This window comes from Tachysurus fulvidraco, chromosome 1 (genome assembly GCF_022655615.1).
Source record: "Tachysurus fulvidraco isolate hzauxx_2018 chromosome 1, HZAU_PFXX_2.0, whole genome shotgun sequence".
Classification (NCBI taxonomy): domain Eukaryota; kingdom Metazoa; phylum Chordata; class Actinopteri; order Siluriformes; family Bagridae; genus Tachysurus; species Tachysurus fulvidraco.
Genome location: NC_062518.1, coordinates 31,781,140 through 31,808,926, shown reverse-complemented (window position 1 = coordinate 31,808,926; position 27,787 = coordinate 31,781,140). Strand labels below are relative to the sequence as shown.

General features: G+C 39.2%; 2 protein-coding genes across 3 annotated transcripts in view; one reads left to right on the top strand and one right to left on the bottom strand.

Annotated features, from left to right (window-relative positions):
- zanl (zonadhesin, like) overlaps positions 1-18,366 on the top strand; it is a 41,337-nt gene extending 22,971 nt beyond the window's left edge. Inside the window, exons 41-87 of the mRNA XM_027169155.2 lie at positions 559-702; positions 862-969; positions 1,415-1,584; positions 1,718-1,920; positions 2,170-2,311; positions 2,433-2,588; positions 2,670-2,863; positions 2,954-3,095; positions 3,273-3,517; positions 3,629-3,777; positions 4,075-4,203; positions 4,328-4,466; positions 4,560-4,701; positions 4,860-5,056; positions 5,148-5,286; positions 5,418-5,534; positions 5,758-5,882; positions 6,125-6,270; positions 6,663-6,806; positions 6,961-7,068; positions 7,343-7,512; positions 7,644-7,846; positions 8,108-8,249; positions 8,346-8,602; positions 8,718-8,895; positions 9,033-9,141; positions 10,915-11,009; positions 11,114-11,290; positions 11,519-11,721; positions 11,958-12,102; positions 12,497-12,738; positions 12,899-13,063; positions 13,249-13,376; positions 13,620-13,891; positions 14,078-14,286; positions 14,497-14,641; positions 14,770-15,017; positions 15,102-15,231; positions 15,319-15,520; positions 15,706-15,867; positions 16,042-16,172; positions 16,755-16,957; positions 17,058-17,193; positions 17,368-17,493; positions 17,636-17,726; positions 17,941-17,999; positions 18,083-18,366. Coding sequence (XP_027024956.2) covers positions 559-702; positions 862-969; positions 1,415-1,584; positions 1,718-1,920; positions 2,170-2,311; positions 2,433-2,588; positions 2,670-2,863; positions 2,954-3,095; positions 3,273-3,517; positions 3,629-3,777; positions 4,075-4,203; positions 4,328-4,466; positions 4,560-4,701; positions 4,860-5,056; positions 5,148-5,286; positions 5,418-5,534; positions 5,758-5,882; positions 6,125-6,270; positions 6,663-6,806; positions 6,961-7,068; positions 7,343-7,512; positions 7,644-7,846; positions 8,108-8,249; positions 8,346-8,602; positions 8,718-8,895; positions 9,033-9,141; positions 10,915-11,009; positions 11,114-11,290; positions 11,519-11,721; positions 11,958-12,102; positions 12,497-12,738; positions 12,899-13,063; positions 13,249-13,376; positions 13,620-13,891; positions 14,078-14,286; positions 14,497-14,641; positions 14,770-15,017; positions 15,102-15,231; positions 15,319-15,520; positions 15,706-15,867; positions 16,042-16,172; positions 16,755-16,957; positions 17,058-17,193; positions 17,368-17,493; positions 17,636-17,726; positions 17,941-17,999; positions 18,083-18,156 — 7,441 coding nt within the window. The 3' untranslated portion in view covers positions 18,157-18,366. The remainder of the gene's footprint in view (positions 1-558; positions 703-861; positions 970-1,414; positions 1,585-1,717; positions 1,921-2,169; positions 2,312-2,432; positions 2,589-2,669; positions 2,864-2,953; positions 3,096-3,272; positions 3,518-3,628; positions 3,778-4,074; positions 4,204-4,327; positions 4,467-4,559; positions 4,702-4,859; positions 5,057-5,147; positions 5,287-5,417; positions 5,535-5,757; positions 5,883-6,124; positions 6,271-6,662; positions 6,807-6,960; positions 7,069-7,342; positions 7,513-7,643; positions 7,847-8,107; positions 8,250-8,345; positions 8,603-8,717; positions 8,896-9,032; positions 9,142-10,914; positions 11,010-11,113; positions 11,291-11,518; positions 11,722-11,957; positions 12,103-12,496; positions 12,739-12,898; positions 13,064-13,248; positions 13,377-13,619; positions 13,892-14,077; positions 14,287-14,496; positions 14,642-14,769; positions 15,018-15,101; positions 15,232-15,318; positions 15,521-15,705; positions 15,868-16,041; positions 16,173-16,754; positions 16,958-17,057; positions 17,194-17,367; positions 17,494-17,635; positions 17,727-17,940; positions 18,000-18,082) is intronic.
- A 35-nt stretch (positions 18,367-18,401) lies between these two features.
- The window catches only part of trappc14 (trafficking protein particle complex subunit 14), a 14,272-nt gene continuing 4,886 nt past the window's right edge, over positions 18,402-27,787 (bottom strand). Inside the window, exons 2-11 of one of the 2 annotated variants that reach the window (XM_047810545.1) lie at positions 27,067-27,162; positions 26,173-26,302; positions 25,674-25,760; positions 23,688-23,808; positions 23,228-23,375; positions 22,806-23,040; positions 21,609-21,745; positions 21,284-21,483; positions 20,394-20,561; positions 18,402-19,331 (exon numbers count right to left, since the gene is read on the bottom strand). In XM_047810545.1, the coding sequence (XP_047666501.1) occupies positions 20,408-20,561; positions 21,284-21,483; positions 21,609-21,745; positions 22,806-23,040; positions 23,228-23,375; positions 23,688-23,808; positions 25,674-25,760; positions 26,173-26,302; positions 27,067-27,162 (1,308 nt within the window). In that variant the 3' untranslated portion in view covers positions 18,402-19,331; positions 20,394-20,407. Of the gene's footprint in view, positions 20,562-21,283; positions 21,484-21,608; positions 21,746-22,805; positions 23,041-23,227; positions 23,376-23,687; positions 23,809-25,673; positions 25,761-26,172; positions 26,303-27,066; positions 27,163-27,787 lie in introns of both variants that reach the window. The other variant, XM_027169156.2, reaches the window with a different exon arrangement.

Here is a 27,787-nt window from a genome sequence, read left to right as displayed (position 1 = left end):
GCGAACCAGCATCAACCTGTGCCTTCATTTGTGATACAGATAAGAACACAAGTAAACCTACCCGGGTAGTGAAAGGAACATACTCTAAGAAACACACACATACAAGAACTTCCATGGACTCTTTTTTTTATTTAAGGTTTTATTTTGGTTTTATTGTGCGCTGTGCACTCAGGAAGCCAGTTTAGGTAGGCAGGGACTGTAAATAACTTTCATTCATTTTGTATAATACAATGTTTAAATTTATCTGTTTTGTGTTGTCTGTTCTCTGATGACCATTCACTATTTCAGGCTCCATGGTCGTATCTAGAGCTTCTGATACTAGCACAGCTTTAATTTCTTAATACTTAAATTAGGTATTAGTTACGTTAACCTAAGAAGAAGGTTACATAAGCTCTTCATATTTGAAAAGAGAGACAGGACAAATCAAATTGTAGTAGAACAATGTCCCAGTTATTGATAATTTTCTTGGTTTCATAATATGTTCTCTCTCTCTCTCTCTCTCTCTCTCTCTCTCTCTCTCTCTCTCTCTCTCTCTCTCTCTCTCTCTCTCTCTCTCAGTACTTACTATGATCAGATGTGTGGTTTGTGTGGAGACTACAATGGAAACCCCAACAACGATTTTACTAAGCCAGACGGTTCCCTGGCTGGCAGCTCAGATCAGTTCGGCAACAGCTGGCAAACTGATAAAGATGAAGATGAAACGTTAGTCCATCATGTTTCAATTTTTGGGTTTGATTTCTCTGTCAGAACTTTTGCTTACTGGGCACAAAAATGTTTTTATTGACAAACACAATGTATATTTGATCCTCACTGGACAACTTGAGCACTAGAATATTAAAAGCATTCATGATGTGCTTGTAGGTGCAAGCCTGATGTCACACCTGACCCACCGTGTGACCCAAGTTTTGAGGCTGAAGTGTCTAAACCAGAGAAATGTGGAAAAATCACTGACACTGCAGGTCCATTCAGGTGAGCAAAAATCACACCAGTAGATTTCAAAAGAATTACGAATCAGTCAAGTAAAATGGCTGGAGACATATCACGAGGCATTCCCTATTGATCTGCTGTTATCCCAGGCATCTCAGCTTTAGTTAAGCTAATCTATAAACAACAGGGTGCAAGTGTGTACATTAAAAAGAACACAAATACAAAATAACAGATAAAACCAGAATAGGTCATCAAGCTATGAGATTTATAAAGCAAACAAGAACACACAACAATAAAGTCACATCATATGTGTTTAAATGTATAATGCTAATGAGAGAGAAATGGGTAATATAAATATAGACAGAAATATGCTAACTGGAATTGTACATGATATTGAGACTTCTGTTCTAATATTATGTTTTCCTGTTTGTTCTGTATCTCTCACTCTCTGTCATTCCTATTCTCTCTATTCCCTTTACAAACGTAGGGATTGTATAAAGGTGGTGGACCCTCTGCCATTCTTCCAGAGCTGTGTGTTTGATATGTGCCGCTATGATGGACTGCTGCAGACTCTGTGTGACCAGCTACAGGCTTATACTGATGCCTGTCTCAGTGCAGGAGCTCCAGTGCATCAGTGGAGGCAGCCAGACTTCTGCCGTGAGTCTCAGCATACAGTAGTTTTCAGAAAGACAATTACACACATATATACTAAAGACCAGAAAAATAATTATGTTACCGTTTTCAATGTTTTCCTTTCTTTTGCAATCATTTTTCCTCTTTTTTTTCACAGCTCTGGTTTGTCCACCTAACAGCCACTACTCTATGTGTGTGAGTTCATGTCCAGAGACATGTGTGGGTGTGAGCGGCCCACCTGGCTGTGGAGAGAAGTGTGTTGAAGGCTGCAAGTGTGATCCTGGCTTTGTCCTGAGCGACAACAAGTGTGTCCCTCTAAAAGACTGTGGCTGTGTGGATCCTGAAGGCTACTACCACCCTGTGAGTTTCACATAAGATTCTCACACACACACACACACACACACACACATACACACAGACACAGAGAGAGAGAGAGAGAGAGAGAGAGAGAGAGAGAGAGAGAGAGAGAGAGAGAGAGAAATGACACATGAGGTGAATAAAGATAAATTGAACTGTCTTATGTAATCATCTTATTTCAAACGGTACTCCAGCTGGCTACTGTGTCTTTATACATGCGCTAGGTGACTAGTGTCTTTGTACATGCTCTAGGTGAATGAGAGCTGGTATCTGGAGGGCTGTGAACACAAATGTGTGTGTCTAAGTGGAAGAACCATTCTATGCTACAATACCAGTTGTTTACCTACAGAGACCTGTCAACTGCTGGATGGAGAGTACGTCTGTAAACCTAATGGTAAAAGAAATTACTACAGCATATTTGTTGATGTTTTACTAATACTAATATTAAGCCAACTGCAGTACAAATATTATGTGACCTCTATGATGTTTTTCCTTCTGACATTTTGCATGTAAAGATGGACACACAACAAAACCTCCAACCCCACAGCCATCCACACCCAAACCAACAACCACAAAACCCACTACACCTCAGCCATCAACCCCACAGACATCCACGCCTAAACCTACAACTACAAAACCAACTTCTCCTTCACCACCAACAACACCACCAGGTAATAAGGATTGGATTTTTCTCTCTACAGTATACCCATCAGTACAATCATGTTCTAACCACTTCTCCTGTCCATTAATAGTGAAGTGTCCTCCTGATGCTGAGTACATAGAGTGTGGTCCACCCTGCATTCCTAGCTGTCAAGAACCCTCTACCAACTGCACTGGCTCCTGTATCAGTGGCTGCTTCTGCAAACCAGGTTTTGTCTTTCGGGGAAAACGCTGTGTTCGCATTGAGACTTGTGGATGTCTGGATGAAGACAATAATTACTACGAGGTATCTACCATACACAGTAGTTAATGTCAAATCCACATTTAGCAGAGAAGCAGCACTGTTCATTGTGTAAGTGGGACTTTTTTTTTGCAGCCAGGAGAGATTGTCTTTGGGAATGGCTGCTCCCAACTGTGTCGCTGTGCAGGCAATTATACATTGAACTGTGTGGACAACAGCTGTGACCCCACAGAAGAATGTCGGGAAGTGGGAGGAATCCATGGCTGCTACCCTAAAGGTGCTGTGTAAAACTTGCCATGATGTGACTGACTTATACAGTATAAGCTTTGTTGGATGTAATAATGATGAAAGATCAGCAAAAGCTACTACATGAAGTTTACTTTTTTGTTTACTACATTTTTTCAATCGTTTGTAATTTGGATTTTTAACCCTTGCTTATCTTTTCTATATACAGACACCTCGACTTGTATCGCCTCAGGTGACCCACACTACACCACCTTTGATAAGAAATACTATGACTTCATGGGCAACTGCACTTACTTAATGTCGGAGCCATGTAACAGCACAGACGTACCTCACTTCGCTGTCTATGTCGATAATGAGAATCGCTACAACATTCCCACGATCAGTTATGTGAGTGCTGTCCATGTCCATGTTCTGGGAGTGAAGGTGTCCATCCTGAAAGGAGGAGATGTACAGGTGAGGAAGCAGAGAAAGGATCACTGTAGAAAATAAAAGAAGTGAAAATCTGCATTTTGCAGTAATGTTGTAAGAAAGTCATTTATGATAGTCTTCTCTAACCGTTCTCAGGTGAACGGAACCAAAGTAAACATACCACTGAGCCCTGTTGCTGGAGTGGACATTTTCAAACAGGGGACACTCTACACAGTGTCCATGAACTTTGGTGTGACAGTTCGCTACGATGGAAACCACTACATGGACATCAAAGTTATCAAAGAGTGAGTGTTGTGTTACATTGATAATGATTAATGTCCTCTTAATACAGTCTACAGCTGGCATGCCCACATGTTTCCATGACAGAAATCCACCTGAGAACAAAACTAGCTTTTTCTTTCTGCAAGTATTTTAAATGAATTAATTCAACAGGTATTTTTTTCCTCTGCAAAAGAAATATTGCATTTGAAGAGTGTCATTTTTTTATTTTACTGATAATGGGAATATAGATCAGACCTGAATTTAAATTGAAGGGTACGTTATTGCTGTAATTCTAATATATCATGCTTTTGTTTGAGCAGCTATAAGGACAAGCTTTGTGGCCTGTGTGGAGACTACAATGGCAACATTAATGATGACTTCCGTACCCCCACTGGTGAACTGGTCAAAAGTCCAGCTGAGTTTGGCAACAGCTGGAACACAGACCCAGAGTGAGCCATTGGTTTTGTATTGTGTATATGTATATATACTGTACAGAGGGATTGGATATTCTTTACTACCTCTATTGTCTGTATAATGAAAGATCAGTAAAACTTATTTTCTTTTACATTTCAGCTGCAATAAAACCCCAGTTGACCCAAATCCAGGCTGCACAGACACAGAACAGGACCTTTATGAGAGTCCCGCTTATTGCGGAATCATATTGGACAGCAAAGGGCCATTTGCCGTTTGTCACCCAAAAGTCAATCCTAACGTAGGTTACTTAGACCAGAGCATGTACAGCCGAGCAGAAGACTGTTTTAGTCACATAAGTTTAAGTCATATCGTTTTGTGTGTTTTTGTGTAGAGCTTCTTCCAAAACTGTGTGTTTGACCTGTGCGCGTTGGGTGGCCCCCAATCCGCATTGTGTGAAGCCATTGAAGCTTATGTAAACGAGTGTCAGGACCGTGGTGTCAACATCGGACCATGGAGGAACAGTACTTTCTGCCGTGAGTGTCCCACTTTGGTCACTTTTGTTCACTGGTTTTTCAAATACTTTTTTATATTGTTATTTAATTAGACGTGTACGCATGTAGCATATCCTGTAACATGATTTTATTTTAAAACCAGTCGGAATACTAGAATAACATTTTGTGTTTTTCTTTAGCTCTTATATGCCCACCCAACAGCCACTACAAACCCTGCGTGTCTCCATGCCAGCCCTCCTGTAACCCTCCTCCACCCAGCCAGTGTACTGGACCCTGTTCTGAGGGGTGTGAGTGTGACTCTGGATATGTACTCAGTGGTGACAAGTGTGTGAAGGAAGGCACATGCGGCTGCCTGTATAATGGACAATATTACCAGGTGAGTGAGTCAGTATTTCTTTGCCAAGCCAGCTAATGAGTTCGCTGTATGAGTTCTCTGAACTATTGTGCCTTCTGACCCTGTATGTTAGCCAGGAGAAAAGTTCTACACTAAGGACTGTGAGCTGCTGTGCAAATGTGATTCTCCATTCGTCAACTGCAGTGCCGCTGAATGCCCTCCCATGCAGCAGTGTGGCGTGCAGGGAGGGGAAATAGGATGCTACCCAGTTGGTTAGTACTTTTTCACAGCATTTATTTAAAATCATTTTTTTGTCTGTATCCCAGGACATTGATGATCTTTTGTGTAAATGACTTTCCTTTAAGAGCATGTGTGAAGCCATCTATGTTCTATTCCCAACTAGACTCACAGGACTGCATTATATCTGGTGATCCCCATTATAACACCTTTGATGGTAAATTCTACACCTTCATGGGCACCTGCACTTACACCCTGGCCCGCAGCTGCAGAAACAACACTGGTGAGTTGTTTTATTCCATCTGAAATGCAGACTTTGTAAACATTACACAAACATTGCAGACAAACTGCATGTGTACACATTTATGTTCATTAAAGTCAGTTAGGCTCTTGCAGTTTATTCAAAATCATCCATAAAATCATAGAAAATGTTTTTCTTTCTTGTATTCTATTTCATGTACAGTTGTAAAGGTCAGGGGTTAGTGTGCTGATTGTGTGTTTTACAGGTCCCTGGTTCTCTGTGGAGGGTAAAAATGAAGAGAGAGGGATCACTGGTGTATCCTATCTCAAGAAGTTGTATGTGACTGTCAGCGGTATCACTGTAACAATGATGAAGAGCAGAACCACTCTGGTCAGTCTCAAAATAGCTTCTTTTTTGCTGTTCTTCTTTTTAATTCCAGCAATGTTAAAAATGTATTTAAATCAGGACATTATTAATCCCGTCATCTTGTTCTTTTACAAGGCGTTTTGATGTCTTTGTGTTTAATCCCTTCAATTTTATAAATACAATTTATCCCAATTTATACAATTTATTTTATAAATACAATTTATAAATCCTCTCTTTTCCTCTCCAAATCTTTCACGCCACTGCAGGTGAACGGTCGTAAAGTAGCTCTACCCAACGCTCCGTCTCCTCTAATCACTTTAACTTCAGCTGGGCAGTATGTTATCCTCAGTACTCCTTTTGGTCTGGAGGTGAGCTGGGATGGCAACCACTACGCTAAGATCACTGTGCCCAGGTACTGCTTCACCAATGAGATTTCAAGTCTTGAATACAAACATAGTTTAGTTTTAAGATTAAAAACCCTAAATAATTAAAAATATATGAGATATTGCAAGAATATTGAAAAAGGCAAAAAAATATTTATTTCCCCTAGTTTATAAAAATGGGAAAAAGCGACATCATTTATTTATGGTATACTAAGCTCTTCATATTTGAAAAGATAGACAGGACAAATCAAATTGTAGTAGAACAATGTCCCAGTTATTGATAATTTTCTTGGTTTCATAATCTCTCTCTCTCTCTCTCTCTCTCTCTCTCTCTCTCTCTCTCTCTCTCTCTCTCTCTCTCTCTCTCTCTCTCTCTCTCTCTCTCTCTCTCTCTCTCTCTCTCTCTCTCTCTCTCTCTCAGTACTTACTATGATCAGATGTGTGGTTTGTGTGGAGACTACAATGGAAACCCCAACAACGATTTTACTAAGCCAGACGGTTCCCTGGCTGGAAGCTCAGATCAGTTCGGCAACAGCTGGCAAACTGATAAAGATGAAGATGAAACGTTAGTCCATCATGTTTCAATTTTTCGATTTCTCTGTCAGAACTTTTGCTTACTCGGCACAAAAATGTTTTAATTGACAAACACAATGTATATTTGATCCTCACTGGACAACTTGAGCACTAGAATATTAAAAGCATTCATGATGTGTTTGTAGGTGCAAGCCTGATGTCACACCTGACCCACCGTGTGACCCAAGTTTTGAGGCTGAAGTGTCTAAACCAGAGAAATGTGGAAAAATCACTGACACTGCAGGTCCATTCAGGTGAGCAAAAATCACACCAGTAGATTTCAAAAGAATTACGAATCAGTCAAGTAAAATGGCTGGAGACATATCACGAGGCATTCCCTATTGATCTGCTGTTATCCCAAGCATCTCAGCTTTAGTTAAGCTAATCTATAAACAACAGGGACAGAAATATGCTAACTGGAATTGTACATGATATTGAGACTTCTGTTCTAATATTATGTTTTCCTGTTTGTTCTGTATCTCTCACTCTCTGTCATTCCTATTCTCTCTATTCCCTTTACAAACGTAGGGATTGTATAAAGGTGGTGGACCCTCTGCCATTCTTCCAGAGCTGTGTGTTTGATATGTGCCGCTATGATGGACTGCTGCAGACTCTGTGTGACCAGCTACAGGCTTATACTGATGCCTGTCTCAGTGCAGGAGCTCCAGTGCATCAGTGGAGGCAGCCAGACTTCTGCCGTGAGTCTCAGCATACAGTAGTTTTCAGAAAGACAATTACACACATATATACTAAAGACAAGAAAAACAATTATGTTACAGTTTTCAATGTTTTCCTTTCTTTTGTAATAATTTTTCCTCTTTTTTCACAGCTCTGGTTTGTCCGCCTAACAGCCACTACTCTATGTGTGTGAGTTCATGTCCAGAGACATGTGTGGGTGTGAGCGGCCCACCTGGCTGTGGAGAGAAGTGTGTTGAAGGCTGCAAGTGTGATCCTGGCTTTGTCCTGAGCGACAACAAGTGTGTCCCTCTAAAAGACTGTGGCTGTGTGGATCCTGAAGGCTACTACCACCCTGTGAGTTTCACATAAGACTCACACACACACACACACACACACACACACACACACACACACAGAGTGTGAGAGAGAGAGAGAGAGAGAGAGAGAGAGAGAGAGAGAGAGAGAGAGAGAGAGAGAGAGAGAGAAATGACACATGAGGTGAATAAAGATAAATTGAACTGTCTTATGTAATCATCTTATTTCAAACGGTACTCCAGCTGGCTACTGTGTCTTTATACATGCGCTAGGTGACTAGTGTCTTTGTACATGCTCTAGGTGAATGAGAGCTGGTATCTGGAAGGCTGTGAACACAAATGTGTGTGTCAAAGTGGAAGAATCATTCATTGTTACAGCACAAGTTGTTTACCTACAGAGATCTGTCAACTACTGGATGGAGAGTACATCTGTAAACCAAAGGGTAAAACAAATCCTGGAAGACATACTCTGTGTAGTTGATGAACATCTCAGACAGTGTAATCAGTAATCAGGTTCTTTCTGCTTTTTTTTTTTTCAGATCCTACGGGTCCAGGAATCTGCTCTGTGTCTGGGGACCCCCACTACACCTCTTTTGATAAAAGGGTCCATCATTTCATGGGCTCCTGCTCATATACCCTCACCAAGCCCTGTAATGAAACCTCAGGGTTACCCTACTTTACTGTTGACACTCAAAATGAACATAGGAGCAATAACAAGAAAGTGTCTTATGTGAAATCAGTCATTATCAATGTGTATGGAATTAAGATTATTTTGGACAAAGGCCATAAAGTCCAGGTGAGAGACATTGCACAGAATTTATATTATATTGGAGTCATATGTATAAAAAAATTTAGTATAGCATATCTATTTGACAACCAGTAATACAACAGCATTATCTTTGCTATTACAGGTAAATGGAGTTCGGGTGACTGTGCCCATCACTATGCCAAATGGTGTAAAGATCTTCCTAAGTGGGAAGTTTGTGGTGCTGCAGACAAACTTTGGCCTGCGTGTTCGCTTTGATGGCAATCACCATGCCGATGTCAGTCTTCCCTCCTCTTACAAAGGCTTGTTGTGTGGAATGTGTGGTGAGACTGGATGTTCAATCCATTTATATATTTTTTAGAGATATATAGTCAATAGTTATGACTGATATGTTTTATGTCAAAATGTTGGCTAAAATTATCTAGTTATTAATATTTGCATTTTGACTTCGATCTCAAAGGAAATTACAATGACAACCCAACAGATGACAACATTATGTCAGATGGCAAGCCTACAAGCAACACTAATGAGCTTGGAGAGAGCTGGCAGGTGCCAGATGATAGACCAGAGTAAGTGATAGTGCTGTTAACTACTGTATATAATCTAGTAAAGGAAATCACATGATGTGTAGTGTTCAGTCAGCTAAGGTTTTATTTGATCCCCAGCTGATTTTGTACATTTTGATTTGGTAGGTTTATTTTAACAGTGAGAGACAGAATAACAACAAAAAAATCCAGATTTAAATCTATTATAAATAGATTTGCATTTTAATGAGTAAAATAAGATATGATCAATAAAATAAGATCAAATCCCCTATCGAACAGCAAGTTTTCTGGCTCCCAGATGTCTTTAATACAGGTAAATTCTCTTAAATGGAATGTTCCTAATCTCAGCTGTATAAAAGATACCTTTCCACAGAAGCAATCAAAACTCTCCACCATGGCCAAGACTAAAGAGCTGTCCAATGATATTAGGGACAAGATTGTAGACCTACACAAGGCTGGAATGGGCTACAAGACCATCACCAAGCAGCTTGGTGAGATGGTGACAACAGTTGGTGCGATTATTTCCAAAAGGAAGAAACACAAAATAACTGTCAATCTCCCTCTGTCTGGGGCCCCATGCTAGATCTCACCTCGTGGAGTTTAAATGATTATGACTACGGTGAGGAATTAGCCCAGAACTACAGGGAGGATCTTGTCAAAGATCAAGGCAGCTGGGATCTTAGTCACCAAGAAACAATTGGTAACACACTACGTCATAAAGAACAAAAATCCTGCAGCACCAGCACAGGTACAGGCCCGTCTGAGGTCTCTAAATGAACATTTGAATGATTCAGAGGAGAACTGGGTGAAATTTTTGTGATAAGATGAGACCAAATTTAAGCTCTTTGGCATCGGTTCAACTTGCCGTATTTAGAGGAGAAGGATTGCTGCCTATGACCCCAAAAACACCATCCCCACTGTTAGAAACAAGGTGGAAACTTTATGCTTTGGGGTGTTTTTCTGCTAAGGGGACAAGGGGACCACATCAAAAGAACAATAGACAAGGCCATGTACCATCAAATCTTGGGTGAGAACCTCCTTCCCTCAGACAGTGCATTGAGAATAAGTTGTGGATGGGTATTTCAGCATGACAATGACCCAATACACATGGCCAAGGCAACAAAGGAGTGGATCAAGAAGAAGCACATTAAGGTTGTGAGTGGCCTAGCTGGTCTCCAGATCTTAATCCCATCGAAAATCTGTGGAGGATGCTGAAGGTTTGAGTTGCCAAACATCAGCCTCAAAACCTTAATTACTTGGAGAGGATCTGCAAAGGAGTGGGACAAAATCCCTCCTAAGATGTGTGCAAACATGGTGGCCAACGAAAAGAAATGTCTGACCTCTTTGATTGTTAACAAGGGTTTTGCCCCAAGTACTAAGTCATGTTTTGCAAAGGGGTCAAATACTTATTTCACTCATTAAAATGCAAATCAATTTATAACTTTTTTGAAATGTGCTTTTCTGGATTATTTTTGTAGTTCCTATTTCTCACTGTTAAAATAAACTATTAAAATTATAGACTGATCGTTTCTTTGTCAGTGGGTAAACATACAAAATCAGCAGAGAATCAAATTATTTTCTCCCCTCACTGTACATGTTGGTACAAGCCAAATAATTACAAAAGAAACCCTTGGAATAAGGGATTCATGACGTAATTCCCTAGAGAAAGCATGTAAAATATGTTAGGTTTGTTCCGTTCCATTTTCAGTTGTATGTGATCTAACTGATGGCTATTGAATATTCTTATTTTGTTTATTTGAAATGATCTTTCTGTTTCTTTATTATTCTGACTTACAGTTGTATTCATGATGGTGGAGATATTGAATGTAATAAAGATATTGAGAGTGAAGCTAAGAAACCAACCAGCTGTGGAATGATCACTGATCCTGATGGTTAGAACACACTCGATCAGGCAGAACTTCACAGAGCTTAATTTGATTGACAGACTGTATGCCACATGGCTTTGCCTAAGTGCTATTCTGCTTCTGCCACTCAGGAATCTTCAAAGCATGCCATGAAGTTGTGCCACCTAACCCATACTTTGAGAACTGCGTGTTTGACCAGTGTGGCACGGGTGGATCTACTGTGGCTCTCTGCCAGGCTATTGAGAGCTATGCTGACCTCTGTGCCCAAGCTGGTGTGCCAGTTGACTGGAGGAACAATACTTTCTGTCGTAAGTGTTTGTTCAAGGGCATGAGGTGTGGATTATTTTAATTTAGCAAATGTTGTTTCTGGTTATCATTGAGGTAAATGCAGGTCTGATTTTCAACTTTCGTTCCTGTGTATCATTTAGCTGTCACTATCTTCCTTCTTGCTTTTTCAATCCTTTATATATATCTTTCTGCCAATCAAACTGTTTTGCAACCCATAATCAGTATGCTTGTTTCTCAATGTCCTTCAGCCATGAAATGTCCTGTTGGCAGTCACTATGAGCACTGTGCTACTGCATGCCCCCCCAGCTGTCAGGATCCTGGTTCAGCCAGCACATGCATACAACCATGTGTTGAAGGATGTGTTTGCAATGAAGGATTGATATTGAGCGGAGACAAATGTGTGCCCTTCAGTCAGTGTGGATGTACCGATAAGAACAGCAACTACAGACCGGTATGTAATAGTTAATGAATTTGAAAACTTGGATTTAAAGGAGTGTGAATCATTATGTGAGTCAAAGTGTTACAGAAAGTGTTGAAAATGAACCCAACCCTATCTGTGATACCATTAGTGATTGCCTGTTGCTTATGACCTGTTTTGTTGTTTATTGTACAATTCTAATAGTTACATCAATCATGTTTTTTATATTAAAAAAAAGATGTCAATGTTGGCATGTGTGCTTTATTCAGGTGGGCGAAAGTTGGTTTACTAAGGATGACTGCTCTGAACGCTGCATGTGTTATCCTTCGAACAATGTGACATGTGAAGCATGGAAGTGTAGCCCTGCACAGGAGTGTAAAGTCCACGAAGGCCAGCTGGGCTGTGTGGATACAGGTATGCACTTCTCCAATCCAGTCATAGTTCAGAAGTACAGAAGTATTCACACAAGTCACATTCTAGGACATGGTCATCTTTTCACTACATCTAACATACTATTTCTTGACGTTAAAAGTTAAACTGCAAATCACTATTCACTGTTCAAGTTATATAGGGTAACAACAAGCTGACAACCATAATTTAAACTTATTTCTTCATACATCAGTTAATCATTCAGCCGTAGATGTACATATTATAATTTATTGATGTATACAACAATGTTATAGCATTAGAGCACATTATTTAAAAATAAAGATTCTTTCATTAAGATACACAAAATAACATTGTGCTAAGAAAGCATCAATCCACTATAGAAGGAATTTCTAAACTCTCTATATAACTGTGTGCACAGGAGTGGGTATTTGCCACATCGCTGGTGATCCTCATTACTACACCTTTGATGGAATCATGTACACCTACATGGGCACATGTACCTATACTTTGGTGGAAGTTTGCAACAGCTCCATGGTGACTCCATTTACCATTGTGGCCAAAAATGAAGAGCGTGGCCAGCCTGAAGCCTCATACATTCGTTCTGTCACTATCTACCTTCCAGGAGCCAACATCACACTAAGCAAGAGCAAGAGAGTGCTGGTAAGGATTTGAAAAACAGTGTAGATGAGCAAGTAATGAAATGGCATAAAATGTTTTTGTCATATAGGCATGTATATAATGTGGTATCTTGGAGAATATAATACACCTATATAGATCAAAAAGATTTGATCATATAGACTTCTGGTTTTGCCCTCTATAGCTGGATGGCCAAAAAATCCGTACCCCCATGGACATTGCTTTAGCCAAGGCCAGAGTGTTCACTAGTGGAGTCAACAGCGTTCTATCCACGGACTTTGGCCTCATTGTCCAGTTTGATGGCATTCACCATGTGGAGATTACTGTACCTGGAGACTACTTCGACAAGGTCAGAAAACATGCTGGCAAGGGTCAACTGCTCAGTAGCTTTTAGTTGCCTTGTAGAACCTTAGGCAGTATTCCACCACAGATATAACACAATGTATAAATGGACCATTTCAGTCATTTGTAGTCAAGAATTATTGCCATTTCTCTGTGGTTCACATTTTTTCCACTCTTCTACACTGTTGGTAGGTATGTGGCATGTGTGGTAACTACAATGGTAATTTCACTGATGATGACTTGATGCCAAATGGCCAGCCAGCTAAAGATGTCATAGAGTTGGGCAATAGCTGGAAAGCAGAGGGAGACAGCGATCCCGGGTGAGCACCTAATATACTCCTGACATACTTCTTCCGTAGTTTATATAAAGTAAATATTCCTAACTAGGTCTACAATTTAAGTTATAATTAATATTTAGAGACACAAAAATCAGTTACTAATTGAATAATCCCCACAAATCAGGTTCAGAGAAAGATCATTTGCTGAAAAAGCTAATTCATAATTTTGTCCCATAGTTGGTCCTGTCCTTACTTTTATCTCTCTGTCAATCTTTGTCTATGTAGATGCCAGCCAGACACACGGCCCGATGTCCACCCAAACTGCACAGAGACAGAAGAGGAAGTCATCCGCAATCAGTGTACAAGCATTATCATGTCAGACAAGTTTAAACCTTGCCACTCTCTCATCCCTCCTAAGCCCTTCATAGAGAACTGCATCTATGACATGTGCGAGTATGATGGCATGGAGTCAACACTGTGCGATAATGTGGCTGCATATGCCCAGGCCTGTCAGAGCGCTGGTGTCACCATCAGCTGGAGGAACAACACCTTCTGTCGTGAGTTATCCTCAAGCTATTCAAGTGAAGAGAAATGAAGCAGCTTTAATACTGCATGTTGTAATGTCATGTTGTTAATGCTTTGTAAAGTCAGCTAGTGATGTAACAAATGTTAAGTAAAAACACCTCAAATGTATAATGCCTCAGATGTATAACAGTAGCTGCCCTGTCCTGTCCTCTATACAGCTCTTCCATGCCCCCCAAACAGCCACTATTCAGACTGCACACCACCTTGCCCTCCTACCTGTGCAGACCTTTTTCCCATTTTCTGCCCCCTGCCACCAAATAGCTGCGTGGAAGGCTGCCAGTGTAATGCAGGCTTTGTGCTGAGTGATGGAAAGTGTGTACAATTGTCCAACTGTGGATGTGTGGACAGCAAAGGAGAATATCATGATGTAAGTTGCAAGTCACCTTTAATCCATATAAAAGTTAGAATTTGATTGAGCTTTAAAATTGGTGACATGTCTGGAGGAGTATTTGCCTGCTATTCATGCATATAATTAGGTTTCATTGGGAGGCTCAAAAGTTTTGTACCACACACAAACTGCATGCATTTGTGGTGCAGAGAAAACAACTGTGGTCAGTGTTCCTGCTGTGTGTTACAGGTTGGGGATTCATGGCTGACAGAACATTGTGACCAGAAGTGCACATGTAGTCAGGGAGGAGTACTGAGCTGCAAAGACTTTCAGTGCAGTTCCAGTTCTGTTTGTGCCTTGAACAATAACGGTGAACGCTACTGCAAACCCGAGAGTGAGTCCTAGGAAATAATAACTAATAATTTATTTTATCCCACACAGGCCTGTTCTCTTTTGCTATACTTATAACATACATGCATGTGACACTTCTGTAATTATTTTTTTTATATTTTACACTTATAGGTTTTGACAAGTGCATCATTTCTGGGGATCCACACTACCGCACCTTTGACAAATTCAACCACCACTACCAGGGCCCGTATACGTATGTGTTAACCAAAGATCATAATCTACCCACCTTCCTCACTCCTCTTACCGTAACGGGTAAGAACGCCCGAAGAGGTGGCATCAGCCGTGTCTCCTACCTGCTGGAGGTTTATGTGGAAGTGTATGGTGTCAGTGTTCGTATGCTCCAAAAGAAGGGGCTGTTGGTAAGATCTTACGCATAATTTGTGTTACTTTGTGCAGTAAAATTACACATGTTCATGTCTGTGGTGTGTGGATCCCTCCCATAGGTTAATGGTGAGCGTGTGTCCCCTCCATTGAGTCCTAACCAGGGTATCAAGATCTCCTTGAACTCCCGCTACCTACAGCTCACAACTGACTTTGGACTTACCGTGCGCTTTGATGGCAACATGCAAGGAGGTGAGGATAAAGACACCATATGTACATATTTATATTTTAGCCTTGTCTTATGCACATACAATATACAACCCCTTTCCTCCTGAACAGAGGTGATTTTGCCGAGTACCTACAAGACGCATGTACTCGGCCTTTGTGGAAACTATGACGGTCGCACTAATAATGAGTATGTGAAGCCTGATGGCAGCATCACCCGCAACCTAAATGAGTTTGGAGATAGCTGGAGAGTGAGTGACAAGCAAGGAGAGGATTATCATCCTTCGGACCTGCCCCAGCTCAACCGTTTGCATAAGTGAGTGAAGCACTTTTAAATTGGGCCTTAGTTACACCGTTATCATATGATCAGTTCTTACCTCACCTTTATCTTACCTTTTCTTTACTAGAATACACTCATACATTCTAAACAGCTTCTGTATCCCATACCTAGCCATGAAAACCCTGGTTCTAATGTAGTTTCTCTGTCTGTGTTTATCTCAGGAGAGAGATTGAAGGAGATTTAGACTCAGGCTTTGAGACACTCGGATGCACTGAAGCTCAGCTGGAGGAGCTGAATGGGAAGAATCATTGTGGAGCATTAACTGACCCTTCAGGACCGTTTGCTCCCTGCCACAGCACCATTGATCCTAATCCGTTCCAGGAGTAAGTACAGTGACCTGGTGTGTTTGGTGTGTGTGTGTTCTGTACTCCAGGTGACTGATAGTTTGTACTGCAGTGAGTGTTTTGTGTGCAGATAATTAGCTTATTATAAAAAATAAATCATGGTAGAGAAAGTGTACAGTATTCTGACCAGGAATATGTGTGTGTGTGTTGCAGAGACTGTGTGTTCGACTTGTGTGCAGAGCAGAGTAATTCCACACTGCGTTGTGAAAGCTATGCTGTTTATGCCCTGACTTGTCAGGAGCAGGGAATTATCTTAGGGCCTTGGAGAACACAACTGGAGTGTGGTATGTCACAGACACTTGCAGGCAATCCCCCCACCCACCCACCCCCCACACATTAATTTGTAGTAACTTGTTTAGACTGTCCAGATAATTTGTAATACTTACAAATACACATATAGTGTGTAATGTACTTACTACTATTCTTACTATGTAAGAATGATTTTTATTGATTTCTAAAGTAAAATATCCTTTAGGCAGTAGACTGAAATTTATTCTAAATGACCTGGAAAAATATTTGTAACCATTTGACTTATTTGTTCATTACTGTTGTATTGTTGTTCCCAGATGTCTAAGTGTGTTAAAAAGATTTATTTGCAACCCATGCAATAAAGCATGAACAGATTTCTAACTTCAATATGTAATGTAATTTTCATTCAGCATTCATGTTGAAAAAAAATCAATATAGTTATTATAACACAAGGGTGCAAAAGCATCATTCACATTTTGTATAAAATTAGAAATTAATGTACATAAAATAATATATTTGTTTTTTTCTGCCCCACACATACTTTCTGAATTGTGAACAAACACACACACAATATCTTAAACAATAGGTTTTCTCACTGTGCATTCTGTACACTGTAGGTCTGTCATGTGGTGCCAACAGTAGCTACGCATCCTGTATGACTCTATGTCCAGCATCATGTGCTGACTTAGCAGCACCTTCTGAATGTGAGCAAACTTCGTGCTTGGAGGGATGTCAGTGTAATCCTGGATTTACCATGAGTGGCAACGAGTGTGTTCCTTACAATGAGTGTGGATGCAGCTTTTTGGGCCGCTACTACACTGTGAGTCCCCAGTTGTGTGTATCTTGTTTTTAGATAATAATAACTCAAGAATGCATGTGAACAATGTGCATATCACTGTTCTCTTTGCATGCAAACACAGCTGATGGACACATTTGTGACTGAGGACTGTGCTCAAAGCTGTGAATGTACACCCACTGGTGCTGTGTGTCAGCCCAAAGGATGCAAAGACAACGAAGTCTGTACCATCTCCAACACTTTACGTGATTGCTACACCCGTGAGTACCTCCAATTATCACACTAACAACATGCACTTTCTAGTGAGTCAGAAAAACTGTTTAGACAAAACAAAACATTTATAAGGTGTTCACATACAGCCATGCATATTTTGTAACCAATATAGTTGCACATTAAATTTTGTTAAGCAAATATAATTCCTCTGTCTTTCTCAGTGAACCCATGCACAAGCTCACCTTGCTTGAACGGTGGCACTTGTGTTGAAGGAACAGACATCAGCTACACCTGCTTATGTCCAAAAGGTTTTACAGGGAATAACTGTGAGGAAAAAGTAGCCCTAGGTAACCAAACAATAATTAAATATTCAAAATATACCTGAAATTATTAAGCAAAATGTACCTTATTGCTAATATACTAAATATATAAAATAGCTGTAATGTGCTTTAAGGACTGACTGTCATACTGACCCAACTGTTCCAACAGATCAGACAAGAATTATTCTGATTGGAGTCTTGGTACCACTTGCAGTAATCATCATTGTCATAATATCTGTGTTTGTCTGCAAGAAAAACAGGTTTGTCTTTGGAATAAATAAGAACTATGACATTCCCCATAATAATTAAAATTAAAATGTTGTTCCTAATCTATGCATAAATTAATCTAAATGTCACTTTTAATGCAGAGTGATCAGTTATTTTCAGTACATTGTGTAGCATTTGGATTTGAGCTAAAAATAATAATAAAATATGTTAAATGATAATGAATGTGAAATGGTGTTCTCTCCTCAGGCACAGAAAATTAAGTTATGACACCAGTAGCAGTAGCAGTATACCATTGGGGAATAAAGGTAGGTGTGGTGTGTTCCAGTTGAAGTTGTTTCTGATAATACTGAAAAATTATTAAATTTAATTGACTGACATTCGCCAACAGATCTTCCCTATGAAAATTTGGATAAGAGCAGAAGGAGTGTGGACAGCACAGTGATGAAATCGTCCTCGTTCTGAATCATCCAAGTGTTTTAATTTCTATGATTTCATTTTGTATTTATTAAAATGTGACTTCTGGAGGAATTACCAGGTGAACAGGAATTATTCAATTTCAATGAATATATTTTATAATCATCATTCATAACTTATTTGTAAACCTTACTGTAATTGTTGGTATAAAATGTAATACTCTACTGACTTAATGAAATAATACATTTTTAAACCTTGTATGGTGTTATTGTTTTTTAAAGAAAAATTACAAATGCCCATATCCATTTATTTGATTCTTTCAAGTGCATTACCCAGTAGGTAATCATACTTTGTCACAAAGTTTAAACACATTTTGTGATTTAAACACTTCAGATAATAAGATTAACCATCAGCAAACAAATAACAATGACAATCCAAGAGAGAAAACAATTGCAATAAAGTGCTTAGATGGGGGGGGGGGGGAAGACCATCAGTAGCCCATATTAGAAATGTATCAGTTGGATACCTGTGATGTAAAACACAAATAATACAAAATAATAATAAAAAAAAAAACTTCGCACCTATGCAGTCGTACCAACTTCAAGTCTGCTAAGCAAAAATCTGAAATAGATGGACTAAAATTATATAGATTTATTGACCACTGAAATAAAGAGAAAGTCTTCCTACTGAAGCAATGGTATTATAATCACATTTCCATGCCTCATAACAGTAAACTAGATCAGTCACGATCATTTTTGTACATATTGGACCACATTGAACTGCAAGAGAGAGCTTTTAAGCTGGTAGCTGTCTAGCTGAAATTGTGTTACATGAAAGCAAACTTGGCTGATTGTGAATATGTCATCACTTGGTTTAAACAAACACTGAATGTAAATTCACACCAACTCACTCTTCAAAGGGTTAAATCCGATCAGTCGTGGAATGAATGCTGGCGAGGGGGGCTTCATGCCAATTATCAATTTAACGGAGGTATGTCAGAATCTGCCCATAAAGACTGGTACAAAATCAATACACACAAATCAATAACATGGTGCTGGTAGCTTCAGAACTGCACTGAGAGATTTGTGGGACTGAGTGTGATATAAAGAACAGAAATGAGTCAGAACGATGTCAGACAACATAAAGCCCACCATGAGGAACATAAACCGGCTCATCAAATTTCCTGTGGGGATAAGCATAGATGTGTGTGTGTGTGTGTGTGTGTGAGTGAGAGAGAGAGAGAACTATGTCAAAAGGAGGAAACCTTAAGCTGCATATGGCTGAGATCAGGAAACAACATTCCTTTAAATGAATAACAATCATGTATTAGAGAATCAAGCTGTTATGTGTGTTAAATGTTGCTAATATCTAAGACTAGGCTACACTAGAGCACTGTCCTTTCTGTCTTGTGATTGCATATTATTTTGATTTGCAGTTTTTAACCATCATGATTATAATTAGCCAACGAGTCAAAAACTGATGCTGTACTGCTTCAGGAGTTTGCGCTTCAATTTCCCCAAAACAACACTTAAGATTCAAATGTACTATGATACATAGTAGCTATCAATATAAAAACAATCAATTTAAAGGCTCATAAATAATATAATATTAAAAAAAAGAAAAAGAAAAAAGATTTAGCAAAGGAATGGATGTACCACAAAATAAATAAATACATTTACATTCAGTAATAATTTTCTAAAAAAAAAAAAAAAATGTATTCACTGGTGCCGGTCAGTGGAACAGCATAATGTAATACAGAACTGTCATAAAAGACTGAATCATAAATGTTATAAACAAACATTCAGGCAGGTTTCAGACTTCTACTTAATTTGTTTCCTCAGACACGTCTTTACACATTACCCTGAATTAATACAAGGGCCAAATTTAAAACAAGGACTTAAAGTGACTGAACTAATTCAAAATTTTGTTTCTGCGAGTGCTCATTGACCTGCCTTTTAGAATTCAGTCAAACAGAAATTAATCAGTAGCATACTTGGTGCCTGATCTGAAAGGAGATGTGCATGTAAGCCTTAATGCGGAGCACGGAGCCTTAATGCTGTGCATGTAAACAATGAAGGTGCAGAAACAAGGAAAAACCCACCCCTCACTTGAACACTACTAAAACTAATAGACACTGTGTCTGCTACATTACAGAGAACCTTAAACATTCCACTTTTCCAATTTTCCAGAACAAATCAGTTCAAGTTGGATAATTAACAACTCACTACAACTAAGATTTGAATATTAAATTCCAGTGTGACTTCCTATTCTTCCCAGTGATGCATGTGTGTTTGTACATTTAGCTGTGTGACTCCAGCACCAGCACTTTGCACTCTCGTTTGGCGATTTTGTCAAGCGATAAAATGCTCCGCTCCGGGGGGAGGTAGAGTGGCCGACCGACAGGAGAGCCGACAGGAGGAGTGATTGCACGTCGTTCCATAACACTGCCTGTCCTGCATTGAAAAGGAAGAACAACTTTCAGTTTCTTGTATGAATAGACAGAATGTGTGTACTATCACATTTATATAGCATTTGAAATTCCAGCACATTCCATTTTAAAACCCTGTTGGTCTTGTTCAATTAGGTAGGTGAGAACAAACTGCAAACAAACTGGGACATCAAAATAACCAAACAAAAACAGACCATCTATACACTGTGATCTCTGTCTGCGCCCACATTAACTGGAGCATCATTCAACTGCTGTGAGAAGCAATTCTATGCTGCAGGAAGTACTGTAAAGCAAAGATGCTACGTTGTATTTTTGTCGAGCTGTTAAACTGATAAAAGAGGTGTGACGTGAATCGAATGAAGTTTTATTTCGAGCTGAAGAAATGCAGAAATGCAAAGGGGTCTGGCTGGATATTTGAAAAAAAACAAAGAAAAAGCTGAATGTTATGATAAATATGTATGTAATAAAATGTTTTAAACTAGTTATTTAATTATATTCTAATATAATTTTAGTTATACGACTAATTATATAATTATCCAACTGTGTATTTAACACTGGCTCTGTGTTCTCAAGTGAAGTTTTCAACCTTCCGTGCTTTTTTGCTCGTTTTGGGGTTTTGCTTTTATTTTTCTTTGATTATGTGCAGTGACACCAAATAGCAAACAAATGAAAAGTAAACTACTCCATTCACACAAGAGCTGTCTGCAAGTCAGTGTGTGTTCATACCTGGTGAGGTGGGATTTGGAGGGCTGCTGGTGGGAGAAAGACTGTGAGCGTCCCAGACTTAAGCTGGCCTGGTGTCTGTCAAGTATGTCTCGAACAGCAGGACTGGATGGACTGTTCTTACGCGAGAGAGGACGGGCTTCAGGGGGAGGGTTCGACACTGATGCTGTAAACTGCAGCTTTAGTTTCATGTGCTGACTCAGCTACAAGGGGGAAGGGGTTGGATAATGGAAGCAAGGGAAGGTAAAGGAAATGATGAATTGTATTAGCTCTAACAAGATGGAAAACGTCTTCAGTTCATTCATTTTTCAGATGAAACACACATTACCTCAAAGAGGCCAGCTTTGAGGATTTGGAAGGCCACAGACACGGAGAGTGTGCTGCCTTTTCGACAGTAACCAAGGTTACTTAGAGGAGAATGACACACTACTGCATTTACTGCCGGGTCTTCCTTCTGCCCACGGCCTAGAGGGAACAAAGAGAAGGATGAGATTAGCTATAAAATAATAGAAAAAAATGAGGACAAGAGGTGGAGTGAAAATGAAAAGTGATCCCCTGAGCCTAATCATTTTTACATAGTCATGATGTGTAGTTTAAACCATAGCCAGAAATTTACTCCACATTTTCTTCCATCTTCAGGGTCTAGATAATATATATACGGTTTATTATAGCAGGGGAAAAAACTCTGGTGCAACAAGACTGACATCCGGTTATCTAACACACACGCAATCGTGCACACACACAAAAAACACACAATCGCACACTCGATCACATGCACACAAATGCTTTTTCAAGTATCTCTATATGTAGACTGTTAGCAGCTTGCTTTTCATCACGTTATGGTTTTCTTCGTAAACATTTCTTTTCACCACATAGTCTAACACACCTTTAACCACCCAATTTCTTTTCTCAATTTTCACCCAGTTTCTTTTCTCACTTTCTGTACCTCTGCCTTTCGCTTCTCTTTTTCTTTTAATTCTCTTCACATTTCCTCAAGTTGTTTATTACTGTTTTTTCTTCATTTACACTTACACTGTAACTATGATTTGATATCCATTTTTTGATTTTTCATTTCCATATGACTTAGGATGACTTTTAAATTGGGAAACTAGATTTCATTATTTTTTCTTCTTCTTTTCTTCTTTTGACTGCTCCCTGTTCGGGGTCGCCACAGTGGATCACGTGGTCCTCATATTAGGCACAGGTTTTACACCGGATGCCCTTCCTGACGCAAAACTCCCATTTTTTCCCGGCTCGGGACCGACACTGACAGTTAACTCTTCAGTGGCTGGGTTAGCTCCCTGCCTGGGAATTGGACCCGGGCCACGGCAATGTGAGCATGGGATCCAGCCGCCGGACCACCTGGGGCTTCTGGGAAACTCTATACTTCATCCTTTTTGGAAATAAATATTTTGAAGGAAGAATACATCCTAACAGATGAGAAACACTGTGCGGCATAATTTCTTCATCAATCCAGAAGTCTATCAGTTATATTCATCAATCCCTGCATGGCCTTCCTCCTCACCCTCTGGTGTCCAGACGAGCCGTACAGCCAGGAAGTCCTGCAGGTTGTTGAGGAGTGTGTAACGCACTCTGAAGTGCTCATGAGCCCTTACAGCACTGGGGCAGCTCGCAGTCATGATGAAGTGAGGCCGGTCCAGTCTGATGCTAGGCACACTATAGTGTGTGTAGATAGAGCTGGTGAATGGCAGCTTGGGAGTGGACCACTGGAGGACTGCTATCAGAGGCACCTCAAGACCCTGTGGCACAAACATTCACTCAGCTCAACAAGAGTTTTAGCTGGGTTTGCTGCTATATAAGGCACTATAGAGAAAGTACACATATTGCTTTATTAGTTGACTATTAATCAGTTTATGGAATTACTATCAAATAATATTAAACAACATATTACGAAACAGCTCCATTCTCATTATTCTCTCCACACACCTCGTTAGAATCATCTTGCGCCTGGTCACTAAGCTGCAGTTGAAACAGGAAGTTCTGCTGCTCCAGTGCGCTGAGCATGCTGGGAAGGTGACTAGACTCACTGTCCATCCTGTAGAAAGACGCCATGGCAACCTCGCCTGACTGATGGCTGCAGCAGAACGGAGATGGTGAAAATAATTGGCTCATCAACCGGGGACAGTTTACATACTTCAATTATTTAGCAAATATTGTAGTTACACACTTCACTAATTGGAAATTAATATTAAAATTGAAATCAAATATTTATTTCAATATCTTGGATAATTTAAGGCATTTATGTTTTAGAAATGTACCAAGGAGTTTCGGATGAGTTTAGAAGTATCCTCATATTTTTCTTTCATAAGTGCACTAGTGTTTACAGAGGTCTACATCAATTAACACATGCTTAACATTTAGTACACAACGATTAATAAAACCATACCACACATTGTCGACCAGCAGCACGGAGCCATCAGGCATCATGGGTAAATAAGAGGCATTGAAGTTGGGCAGGATTCGGACATCATGTATACACACTTCCTCCTGAGAGCTTCCGTTTAACACTGATACACAATGATGATGTCGCACATATGGGGAAGAAAGCAACACATATGGGGCACTGAGCACTCATCTGCTTATCTCCAGCTGTGTAAAAGCTGACTTCATTCTTATTCTCTAATCACACAATAATACAAACACTCGAGTACGTTCTCTCACTGAGCAACCTGACTCCAACTGCATAAACACTATATTTTATAAAGGATATTGGGAATGAGTCTCAGGAGGGCTTTTTCTATACTAATGTGAAAATATTTCTATTCTCATTTCGAGCAGATATTCTCAGAGGACCTGTTTGATTGCATTTTGCGTCTCAAAGAGTAAAATTACACTCCGCTTAGGTTTAAGCTTTCATTTTAACATAGAGTCCAATGTGATATTTTGCTTGCCGTGGAAGCAAGAGCATTTTTCCAAAGACCCTATATGTCTTTCATTAATGCTTAGAAATTCACAAGGTAATTATGCTTGAATAAAAAAAATAATTGGGGACTTTATCAATCTTCCTCAGATTATCTAGGGTGTGGAACCATCACATCACAGATTTTGCAGATTTCTTAGCATTTACATTTACAGCGTTTGGCAGAGGCTCTTATCCAGAGTCTCTATCATTGGATGCATTAAGTCTGGTTCACTAGGTTACATACTTAAGATACCATAAGCCTAAATCACTGTTCAATTAGTTTTTTTTGTTTTGTTTTTGTTTTTAAATACACATATACAACAAAAAGGAAAGTCAAATCACTTAGCCCTGTTGATACAGTACAAAACCCCAAACATGTTCAGCTTTTACTCGTTAGTTAACCACAGCCATTTTGACTCAGATAGACATAATGACATTACATGATTAAGTTTTTCAAAAAGGATTTCCCCATAATAATTATAGGCCATATCAATCAAAATAAACTCAAATTCTGTCAAACACAGCTTTATGAATGTTGCCCATAAAGCGGTAAATATTTAAATTTAACAACACAGCTGAATAATCTCAAGGGTCTACCAATAAATAATTTCCTTTACCAGAATCTATGAATAAAATTGTGCACAAAACACTGCTCCATTTTCAGTCAGATGCTGCAGCTAAATTAGGATTGTCATTTTCACATAATGCTACAGTGACAGGAAGAATTCAGGATGACCCCAATACTGTTTTACTCTAGTTCCTTCTTCATGACTCCATAAAAACATCCACCAAAAGAAACCATACTTGCAATAGTACAACAAAATGATTTAAGGCCAATTCCACTTAGCAAAGATAATGCAATTCCAGGAAAATGATATTACTTCAAAATCTGCCTTACAGTAATCATAAGAACACTCAATATCTATTAAATCAATTGTTTATACATTCTTCTACATATTTTGGCAAAAAATGCATTAATTTTTCTATTTAAAAAAATAATACTTTCATTTGTGGCTATATGGACAAATCTGCACTTTATTTGTAAGATGAAGTGAAGATAAGGGTCATAAAATCTTTCGAACATACAGTATGTTCCCCTATCACTCACACTGTAACATATGATTCTACTGATTTAATTCACTATAAATGTTTTGATCCAACATAAAACTGCATAATTAAAAAAACTATACCCAGTTTTGTCTTCAGAGACAAATTTTAACATAGCCACCATTTTGTAATGAATGGGACTCGAACTTCTGCATGCATTAACAAAAGGTGAAAAAATTTGAGATGGAGCAGTGGAAAAATCTTCTGCCGCTGGTTGATGGGCTCATCCGTGTAATAGCAGTGTATTCTTGCCATTTTTACCTTTAGTAGCATCACAGTGGATGGAATGATTAAAGTGCTGCCTAAAATATTTTTTCTGCATTAATAACAGAGCAGAATAAAGTAATACGGTTTCCAAAATACCTTTAAGTACAGTTAAGTGTTTCCCAGACACAGTCATCTGCTGACACTTCACTGTGGGTGGAGGAAGGACATTTAGAGTGGTGCTGACTGAAAATAAGGAAAAACAGTAATTAATATCTTCATGACAGTCACAAATAAATACATTTCTATATCTTGTTCTGTACAATAGCCATTATTCTTGGAGATAACTGAAAACAATTAAAAACGCATTAAGCTAATGCTAATGGTCATGGTTTACTAAACAGTAAGGCTGAAATAGAAAGAAGACAATTAAAAAAAGAACAGATTAGCATAAGAATGAAACAGCATTTAGAATGACTAAGCCCAAATAAAACCCAACTCAACTCAGAAATCCTACTCAGGAACTTTGGATGGTCTCTTCAACTCTGCACAGTATCAACAGTACACAAAGTGGCGCTTGCTCAGTAACTACCTGTTGCTAACAAAAGGCAAACATAAAGCATCCTTCAGCGACTTTTAGTAGAAACTGAGCACTTACCTTGCGCTTTAAAAGTGTTGAGGTCCTGGCGGAAAGTTTGGCAAGGGCTCTTCTGCTGAAGAACGCTGAGGTAGCCATGTTCCTGGATCTCAGACTTCTCCTCCTCCTGCTTCCATACAGTCACTATGATCTGAATAAGGCACAAGTAATATAAATCTAGGTACATACAGTTTATGGCTCAAAAATCCCCCCCCCCCCCCCCAAGTCAATCATTATCAAAAGGTGCAAGTACACTATAATCAACAATAAAACTGTTTTTGTTGCAATACTATTTTATATGTATTATATTGTAGTAATTCTTTTTCATTTCAGGAAGAATTCACATGCAAGCAATTTCTCCTTTATTAAATCCATAGACTTAATAAAAAACATGAATATATGAAAACATGAAAATATATATCTTACTGAATAAATCAACAATTATATCAGAACTAATGGCACCAGAGCAAACAGATTTGTCAAGTGAAGAGATGATGAGGTCTGTGATTAAATGCCACATGGCTTTTGCGACATTAAAATGCTTTACCTTTTCTACTGGTTGCTGTACATACAAAAGTGAAACATCTTTCAACTCAGGAAATTCTGTACTGTGCTACTGCCATATATATCGCATGAGGGGGTTTCCTGGATGCTACACACAAACAGCACACTTTTTTATAGCAAAGTTTTGCTATTTGTATAAACTCACAAATGACAGAACCAAATGACAAATGGTAAGTTCGGTCAAGAAAAGGACAGATGAAATCTTATAGACTACAAAGTACAGCCTGCCATCAAGCTGTGCATGTGTACATCTAACTAACGTTCCTAAGCATATAGAAAGAGAGAAAAACCACAGACACACAGCAGCAAATACATTCATTTCCCCCTCGGCTAATAATATGATTTTCTTACCTTCACTTTGAGTGTGTTGACAGGGAGTTTATCCAAGGACACAGTCAGGGGGAAGATGACTTCATCATTCAGAACCACTGGCTCATCCACAGGAGACTGAACAAGATCACAAGTTGAAGAAACACATAGCAGAAATGGTAGTAGGCATGTTGCAACCTCTGACTATATTACTCCTTTCAGACAACTTGCTCCTCGTCCACAACGACAGAGAAGGCAGTGCAAACATTATACAGACTATAAAGACCAGACATTCTTACAGTGTGTCATCATACTTATATTTTAAAGCATACAAGACAATGTTTTTATTAGATTTATTATTTGTGTGTGGTAATATCTTCTTAACAACAGGACTGCAGAGTTACTAGAGTGAGCATTATTGTTTGGTTATAGTCCTTTATAATGCATAGGGATCTATTAATAAGGAAAATCTAAAATCCACAACCCATTTAGAAAACTCCAAGTCTTCGCCTCTCACCACAGGTGTGGATAAACAAATGGTAACTGCAACAAATCTTTTGCTATGTACAGTATGCAATGAAATGTCTATATAGCCACTGGACCACTGCTGACCAGGTGAAATTATTATTATTACTATTATAGTAGGAGGAGGAGGTACGAGGAGGTGTAATTCAGTGATTGATCAATAGAAGCAGAGCAATGATACAGACATGGTAGAAGCCATCGCACTTGTACGAGAGGTTTAGTTTTGATTGTTGTTTTT